Source organism: Pseudophryne corroboree, chromosome 10 (genome assembly GCF_028390025.1).
Source record: "Pseudophryne corroboree isolate aPseCor3 chromosome 10, aPseCor3.hap2, whole genome shotgun sequence".
Classification (NCBI taxonomy): Eukaryota; Metazoa; Chordata; class Amphibia; order Anura; family Myobatrachidae; genus Pseudophryne; species Pseudophryne corroboree.
The window spans coordinates 263,693,824-263,703,178 of NC_086453.1; the positions used below are offsets into that span (position 1 = coordinate 263,693,824).

Genomic DNA, 9,355 nt, shown 5'->3' on the forward strand with positions numbered 1-9,355 from the left:
TAAGCACTTTTGCACTTTTGGAATTGTTCTACACTGACCTGTGCAACTTAAAGGATGCTTATGCCTTAATTCCTACCTGGCTTGTTTTATGATACAGGGATAATGTCTAGCAACAAACCAGAGAAACCTGAAGCTGTTCATCAGCGTGTAGTACTAACACCCGGTAAGCTGTTCAGCTTTTCAGAATCGGAAGCGGAGAATATCCTTTTCACTGATAATGGTGAAGTTCATACAGGTAAAGTCAATTCACAAGATCTTTATAGAGACCTTTTCAAACTGAAAAAACGTGAATTAGACTTTTTCTTTCACGGTTTAACACTTTCCAATTATTACCGTGACAAACGCATTCCACGGGGCTTTAGAATTAAAAACGTTCCCACTATTGGAAGATATGACCCAGATTTTTGTATTAAATGGACATCAATTTTGAACAAATGTTCTTTTGACCTTTTACTTTTAGTCATTGAAGAAGCTAGACGGGAGATGGAATTGGCTAAAAGTAAAATTAAAATCTTTGAAGAGGTACATTTAGAGAAACTTTCTGGTGATAAGGATGGTGATTGGATTAATAAATTAGAAAAAGATGTTGAGAATTATAAACAAGATCTTATTAAATATAAAAAGGAGAAACGGGTCAAAGTTGATTTAGAATATGATCATCAGAGGGTTTATGGTTGGCTAACAGGATCCTATGGTGATGAGCGAAGCAAACCACATTTTAGAAAACGCTTCACCAAAAGGGGTAATAAATTCCAGTCAGATCTAGCCACGACAGGCAGTGACAGTGATTCCTACAATGAAGGTGCTTTTTCCAGACGTCTCCCTTTAGGGATGCAGACGCGAGCTCAACTTCAGAACCCAAACGGGGATACACCCGCCACGGCAGGCAAAACACGCGGCAGGGGAAAAACAAACAACAAAAAGCCACCGGTCAAACGCAGGACTTAATCTTTAATTTATCGTCACGTTCATTTTCTGAAGATGAAATGAACGTTCTACAGAAAGGTTTATCCTTCGTCCCCACTACTCCTTTTGACAATTTGCAATGGAAGGTTGATCTGTTTAAACTTAACAGAAATATCAAACTTAAAGAACACTTTGGTAAAATGGCTCCATCATCTGAAGTAAATATATTACCACCCCATCTTATGGCATTTAGAACACGCTCCAGATTTGATCCTATCAGTAATAATCCATCTTTAAAGACATTCACCAGGTTACTCAACCATGAGGTAATGAGCAATCCAGGAGCGTTTAAACCTAATTATTGGAATCTGCATAAAAAGAAAAATTGGCTTTAAAAGCACTTTCCTCTTATGATGACATCATTATCCGTCAGTTGGACAAAGGTGGTTCTATTGTCATACAGGACCTTTCATCATATCGGGCTGAGATCTACCGACAATTGTCGGATACTGACACTTACAAATTGTTGACACAGGACCCGACTGCTATATTCAAGAGAGAACTGGATTCTGTCTTGGACAATGCCGTGAAAGAGAATCTGATTTCTGACCAAGTTAGGAACTGTTTAGTGACTACCTGTCCCATTAAACCGATTCTATACACGTTGCCTAAGGTGCATAAGCACCCCACTAGACCACCGGGGAGACCTATTATATCTGCGCGGGGATCGATCTTCCAGCCGGTATCAGTGTATTTAGATGGTTTTTTGCAGCCCTTAATTCAATCTAAACCTACATTTCTGAAAGATACTACGTCACTGCTTATGTCGTTGAGAAAGTTACCTTCATTACCATCTGATTTGTTGCTTATTTCTGTTGATGTATGTAATTTATACACATGTATTCCGCATCAACAGGGGCTGTTTTCTGTTAGGTTGCTGTTGGCTAACAATGTGAAATATGCGGGTCCAGATATAGAGTTATTTATGTCTTTGTTAGAAATGATTTTAACCAAAAATTATTTTTATTTTGATGGGAAATATTACCTGCAGACATCCGGTGTGGCGATGGGGTCCTCAGTGGCTCCATCGCTAGCAAATTCTTACATGTTTATGATCGAGCAGGATGTATTCTTTACCAACCCTGCAGTTGCTAGTAAAATACTTGCATATTTCCGCTATATAGATGATGTGCTCATTTTGTGGCAGGGTTTGGAATGTGAGTTTGTGGCTTTAATAGAAGAACATAATCAGTCTAACAGCCCGGTTAAATTTACTTACCAGCTTAGCAGAGATACAGTGAATTACCTTGAAGTAACCATCACAAGAAAGGGTGACGTTTTGGAGACGTCATTATTTACGAAAGCTACTGACAGAAACAATCTTTTGTTGGCTTCAAGTGCACACCCTAAGGCGTTAAAAGATTCTTTGCCTTATAGTCAATTTTTAAGGGTGCTACGTATTTCTAGTAATAGAACTGAAGCTCTGATTCAGGTCGATCTAATGTATAAAAAATTCTTGGAGAGAGGTTATTGTCCCAAGAACCTTGATATGCTGAAACGTAAAGCTTTAGCAGTACCCATTGATAATTTACTAGTTGGTAGTAAGAAGGCAATTAAGGCCACTAAACCTTTTGCGTGGCCTAACACATATACTCACCTAAGTCCACTGGTGACCAAAACGGCCAAGAAGCTTTGGCCTCTCGTTCAGACCGACAGTGATTTAAACCTGTCTAACTCCTCACTGATGCCCTGCTACCGCAGGGGCAAGAATCTTAAAAAAATTTTGGTTCGTAGGATATCACAGGCATGGGTGGTAATACAAAATGGGGTACAACATTTTGGGGATCCCCCAAACATGGCTGTTTTCGCTGCCCGAACTGCACTACGTGTGGTTTTCTACAAACAGGCGCGGTATTTAATCATCCATATTCTGGTAAAAAGTTTTTTATTAGGCATCACCTTACCTGTTCAAGCCAATATGTGATCTATGTGATCACTTGCCCTTGCTCTTTACAATATGTGGGGAAGACGGAGCGCCAATTTAAAGAGAGAATGGCACTCCACAGATCAGCCATCAAAGCCGCAATTCTCAAAGGCACTAGTGATCAGCCTTTAGCTCGCCATTATGCAACTGCTAAACATAACATAACAGCAATTAAATATAGAATGATTGATCATATACCTGTCCTTAGTAGAGGAGGTGATAGAAAAAAACTGCTGTTACAGCGTGAGACACAGTGGATTGAAAGGCTAGGTACACTTTCCCCTCGAGGGTTAAATGAATCCCTAGGGTTACACTGCTTTCTGTGACAAAGAGATTTTTGTCTGTTTAATACATGGTTATATATGGGCCTACAGAATGCTATTTTGCAAGCCATCTATAGGTAAGGAAGTATCTTAGATTATTTAGCGGTTATAAATTTAAATAGCACAGGCACTCCGTCTTGTCAGATGTGTAGCTACATTTGTTTGTAGCTATATGAGGAAATATTTGTTCTAAAAGTCTAGTGCTTGTCATTGGTTTTTATTCTGGTCATTTTTTCACATGTTTTATTTAGATGTGTTATTTGTTTGTATGTGTAACTTTTGTGATTTTTATATCTTTGATCACTGTGATGTTTATAACGTGCATTTCTTGTAAATGTTTATTTGATTCAGCTGCCTGCACGTCACGCCCGGCACCAAGTTGATTGGAAGTGGGGTGGGACTAGTATGGCAGTCAGGGTTCAATACTGCAACTGCCGGGGTGCCTTCCTGAAATAAATACATAAATCCATTTCCGAGTACACAGACGAGGTGGCATTCCATCGGTCTTAAATAAGCATGAATGTGGTTCAATGCTCCATAGCCAACATTTCAAGGCCCTCAGGCCTTTTCGCCAGGGCGTGATACAAACCACGTTCATGTTTATTTAAAACCGATGGAGTGCCGTATCGTCTGTTTACTCGGACATGGATTTATATATATATATATATATATATACAAACGCTCGGCTCCGGCACTCCAGATACATAAACCTGCTGAGGTGCCTTCCCTGTGGGGCAATCCCACATAGATCCGTGCAGGGATGCTTCTTTCACTATTTGTGCAAGTCTTTGAGTGCCGCCTTTATCCTGTCTGCATATATATATATATATGTATATATATATATGTCCAAGGGTGGTTATGTAGCAACAGAGTCACAAACACCGCACTGCAGTGCCGTGTTTGTGACTCTGTTGCTACAGAACCACTCTTGGACTTATATTATTTATACAATATAAGTGGGGCAATCCCACATAGATCCGTGCAGGGATGCAGGGATGCTATTTGTGCAAGTCTTTGAGTGCCGCCTTTATCCTGTCTGCATATATATATATATATGTATATATATCACTGCGTGGTAACTGGCACTCACAGAATCCTTATCCATATAACTTATCCAGGTGCCCTCACATGCTGGTAAACCAGCAATGTATACAAGCAAACAGGTGCGGCACTCAGGAAAAAATGATAAATTCAAGATAGTTGCATGTCAACGTTTCGGTTTATTACCGTCTTCAGGATAAAAAACAAACAAACAATATCTTACCTTAAATTGCTAACTCACCCAGTGAACAGCAGGCAGTGTCTGACGCGTGTCCACGGCCGCCGCCGGACCGGAAGCGAGTCGCAGTCCACGTCAGAGATACCCACATTAGCATATCCGCACATCAGCTGTACGGCACATGCTTGTGACATCACCATCACCATGACAACCAAGTATACACAACATTACCGCTGGAAAATAAAACAACAGGATGGCGTATTGTAATCTATTATGCAAAGTGTATCAGTGCATGATTAATGCAGGTAAAAATAACAGGATATTCAATCAAAAAGATGTTACAAAACAACCAAAAAAGGTGTTTACATAGACATTCGTGAATATATAGACCATATGATTGGTCAAAAGGCAGAATTTAATCCTACGTAATTAATGCCAATAAGATATAGCTAATAAAAATAAAAATAAAAATAAACAATAATATAATCAATGTGCATCATAATGAGAGACAAATATTTTCACAAGAAATCATAGGTACATAGACCATGTGATTGTTTCATTCAGTCCACGAGGACTAACTGTATCGAGTCTATGTATCCATTCTGTCTCACGTTTGAGTAGCAGTCGGTTACGATCGCCACCCCTACGTAGAGGTGGGATGTGGTCGATCATTCTATACTTTAAACTTGCAATACTGTGTTTATTCAAAAAGAAGCGTCGGGCCACAGGCTGTTCGCTTTTACCGCTGTTAATGGCTGCTCTAATTGCCGACCTGTGTGCCGACATTCTTTCTTTAAACTTGCATTGGGTTTTCCCAATATAAGACAGTCCGCAAGGACAGATAATTTGATATACCACGTATGTGCTGTTACATGTGAGGTGGTGTCTGATTTGGTACATCCTTCCTGAGTGTGGATGTGGGAATTTGTCACCCGGAATCATAAAGCTACATGTAGCACATGTACATCTAAAACATCCCCATTTCTTATTAGCTAAAAAATGCGTGGCTTTATTTGGGTCACTGATGTCAGTGCGAACCAGGAGGTCCCTAAGATTCTTCTCCCGTGTGTAGCATGGCATAATTGTCTGATGTCCCAAATGAAGGGATTTATCAGTTTGTATAATTGGCCATCTTTTCTTAGTGACCTTTTTGATTTCAGGAGATAGATCACTGAATCTACTGACAAATGGAAATTTGTCAGATGATATCCTCTTGGGTTTTTTCTGCAATAAGGTGGATCTGTCTACTTTAAGGACTTTCTCTTTGATCATACATAAGCTCTTAAATTCGTAACCGCGTTCAACAAATTTCTGAATTAATATATCCAGTTGCCTACTCGCTTCATCTGGATCAGAGTTAATTCTACAAGTCCTGATCATCTGCGAGTAAGGTAAACCGAATTTAAGTTCACGTGGGTGATTGCTGTTAATGTGTAAAAAAGTGTTGCGGTCAGTGGGTTTGTTAAACACAGATGTAGTCAATCCTTCTGGAGTTAGTGTAATCTGCACATCCAAAAAGTGAATCTGTGATTGACTCATCTCAACTGTAAGTTTAACTGGGCAGTCAGACTCATTATGTTGATTGATATATAGTCTAAACATTTCCTCAGTACCTTGCCAAATTAAAAACAAATCATCTATATACCGCATATAACAAATTACATTGGTATATATTTCTTGATGAGAAAAGAATAAATCCTGTTCTATGTCAAACATATAACAATTAGAATATGCTGGGGCTACTGAAGAACCCATAGCACACCCAAGTCTCTGTAAATAAAAGTCCCCATCAAACAGAAAATAATTTTTGGTCAAAATAAATTCTAATAACTGTAACAAAAATTCAACAAAGGTTGGTGTTAATTCATCATTAGATGTCAGGACCCTCCTGACCGCCATTATTCCAACATCATGGGGAATAATAGTATAAAGGCTAGTGACATCTGCCGTCACTAACCAAACTCCACCTGGTAATCGGCCAACTTCAGATAATTTATTTAAAAAGCTGGTGGTATCAAGGAGAAAACGTTCATTCCTCTGGATGAGGGGTTGTAGGATAGCGTCAATTAAAGTGGCAGATGGTTGAGATAATGATCCCCTTGCAGAAATAATTGGTCTACCCGGGGGGGGGGAAATGCCCTTGTGGATTTTGGGTAGACTGTATAATACAGGAGTAACAGGAAATTCAGGAATGAGTAGAGACCTCAATTCTTCTGTAATAGTGGATGCTGTTGTTGCTTCACTGATGATATATTCCAGTTCTTTTTTGAAAATCATACTGGGATCAGAGTCCAATTTACCATAAGTATCCAAATCACTGAGTTGTCTTAAAATTTCAGCTCGATAGTCGGAAAGGTCTTGTAATACTATTGCCCCGCCTTTATCTGCGGGGCGAATAATGAGATCCTTATTGGAGGATAGTGTTTTAATAGCATGACGTTCCAGTGAGGTTAGGGTGATGAACCTCATTCTTTCTTTGCAATTGATATACATCATCTTCCAGTAATCTCATGAACGTTTTGATTGAAGCGTTTAAAGAGACAGGTTCAAAAGTTGATTTTGTTGCAAATTGCTTCATTTGTGTTGGAATAACCCATTTATCGTTTCCGCGAACACATTCTTTGTTCCCAAAAAATTCTCTAAGCTTCAGTTTCCTCTGTAATTTGTATTTATCAATTTGCCACTGATGTGTGTTAAATGGACATGTAGGTATATATGAAAGTCCTTTTTGTAGGAGGCTGTGTTCTGATTGAGACAATTCATATGAGGAGAGATTGTAGATCACTTCCTTCGCTGTACTGGTGGTCTTCTGCCACGTCCTTTGTCTGCGGCATTGTCCTCCTCGTCTTGTTGGTCTGTGGCCTGGGTGGCATATTTCCTGCGTGTGGTTACCGCTAAAGGGATGAAATGTTTTTGTCGTCGCCCAGCAGGTTTTTTGTTTGAATCACTGGCATCACTAGATTGCTCTTGTGAAGAAGCCGTATCATATGTCGATTTCGGATATCGGCGGTTGCGTTGGAAATTCCGTCTTGTATTATTGCCATCATTGCCTCCAGTAAGCCACCTATATACTTTGTGGTATTCATAATCATTGTCAACTTTCTGGGCTTTCTCCTTTTTGAATTTAATGAGATCACGTTTGTAGGTGGAGATTTGGTTCTCCAGTTTCGCCATCCAATCTGTATCTGTATCGACACTAAGTGTGGACAGGTGAATTTTCTCAAACGAATCTATCTTCTCCTTAATTGATGTTAGTTCTTTATTGGATTGGTCAATTACCAAAATGATTAGATCATAAGAACATTTATTCAATATTCCTGTCCATTTTTTACAGAAGGCAGGATCGTATCGGCCGATCGTTGGACAGTTCCTTATCCTAAAACCTCTCAGAATTTTTTTGGATCTGTAATAATCACTCAGGGTTATGGAGTGATAGTAGAAATCAAGTTCTTTCTTTTTGAGTCGTAATAGGTCCCTGTAAATGATGTCGGTGCTGGTAGCCTCAGGGCTGTCTTTGAGGCAATCTTTCTGTAATATGCCATCGATCTCTACATCAGAAAAGCCAAATGTGTCCCCAATCGGGTATAATGCCGGATTGAAAGGTACATCATCGTTAAATTCAGCCATCTGTCTTATCGCAGATGTCTGCGTGTAATATTCAATTACCATGCACGGTAATCCTGCACTGATATTCTCTGTGTTTTAAGAGAAAGCAATAAATGCCAGAGTGCTGATGTGTACAGTGTTCCAGATAAAAACAATCACAGAATGTGAGCGAAATCCATATATTTGGGCAATATAGCAAGTCCCATCAAAAAGCGGAGGGTGCCACGTTAAGAAGGTTTCCAATAGAGTAATTGGGCTTCCTTCTAAATATCACTGCGTGGTAACTGGCACTCACAGAATCCTTATCCATATAACTTATCCAGGTGCCCTCACATGCTGGTAAACCAGCAATGTATACAAGCAAACAGGTGCGGCACTCAGGAAAAAATGATAAATTCAAGATAGTTGCATGTCAACGTTTCGGTTTATTACCGTCTTCAGGATAAAAAACAAACAAACAATATCTTACCTTAAATTGCTAACTCACCCAGTGAACAGCAGGCAGTGTCTGACGCGTGTCCACGGCCGCCGCCGGACCGGAAGCGAGTCGCAGTCCACGTCAGAGATACCCACATTAGCATATCCGCACATCAGCTGTACGGCACATGCTTGTGACATCACCATCACCATGACAACCAAGTATACACAACATTACCGCTGGAAAATAAAACAACAGGATGGCGTATTGTAATCTATTATGCAAAGTGTATCAGTGCATGATTAATGCAGGTAAAAATAACAGGATATTCAATCAAAAAGATGTTACAAAACAACCAAAAAAGGTGTTTACATAGACATTCGTGAATATATAGACCATATGATTGGTCAAAAGGCAGAATTTAATCCTACGTAATTAATGCCAATAAGATATAGCTAATAAAAATAAAAATAAAAATAAACAATAATATAATCAATGTGCATCATAATGAGAGACAAATATTTTCACAAGAAATCATAGGTACATAGACCATGTGATTGTTTCATTCAGTCCACGAGGACTAACTGTATCGAGTCTATGTATCCATTCTGTCTCACGTTTGAGTAGCAGTCGGTTACGATCGCCACCCCTACGTAGAGGTGGGATGTGGTCGATCATTCTATACTTTAAACTTGCAATACTGTGTTTATTCAAAAAGAAGTGTCGGGCCACAGGCTGTTCGCTTTTACCGCTGTTAATGGCTGCTCTAATTGCCGACCTGTGTGCCAACATTCTTTCTTTAAACTTGCATTGGGTTTTCCCAATATAAGACAGTCCGCAAGGACAGATAATTTGATATACCACGTATGTGCTGTTACATGTGAGGTGGTGTCTGATTT

The 9,355-nt window shown here is 39.5% G+C and overlaps 1 protein-coding gene across 1 annotated transcript in view; it reads left to right on the plus strand.

Moving 5' to 3' along the window:
• Positions 1-202: 202 nt before the first annotated feature.
• The window catches only part of LOC134966468 (uncharacterized), a 29,399-nt gene continuing 20,246 nt past the window's right edge, over positions 203-9,355 (plus strand). Inside the window, exon 1 of the mRNA XM_063943230.1 lies at positions 203-235. Coding sequence (XP_063799300.1) covers positions 218-235 — 18 coding nt within the window. The 5' untranslated portion in view covers positions 203-217. The remainder of the gene's footprint in view (positions 236-9,355) is intronic.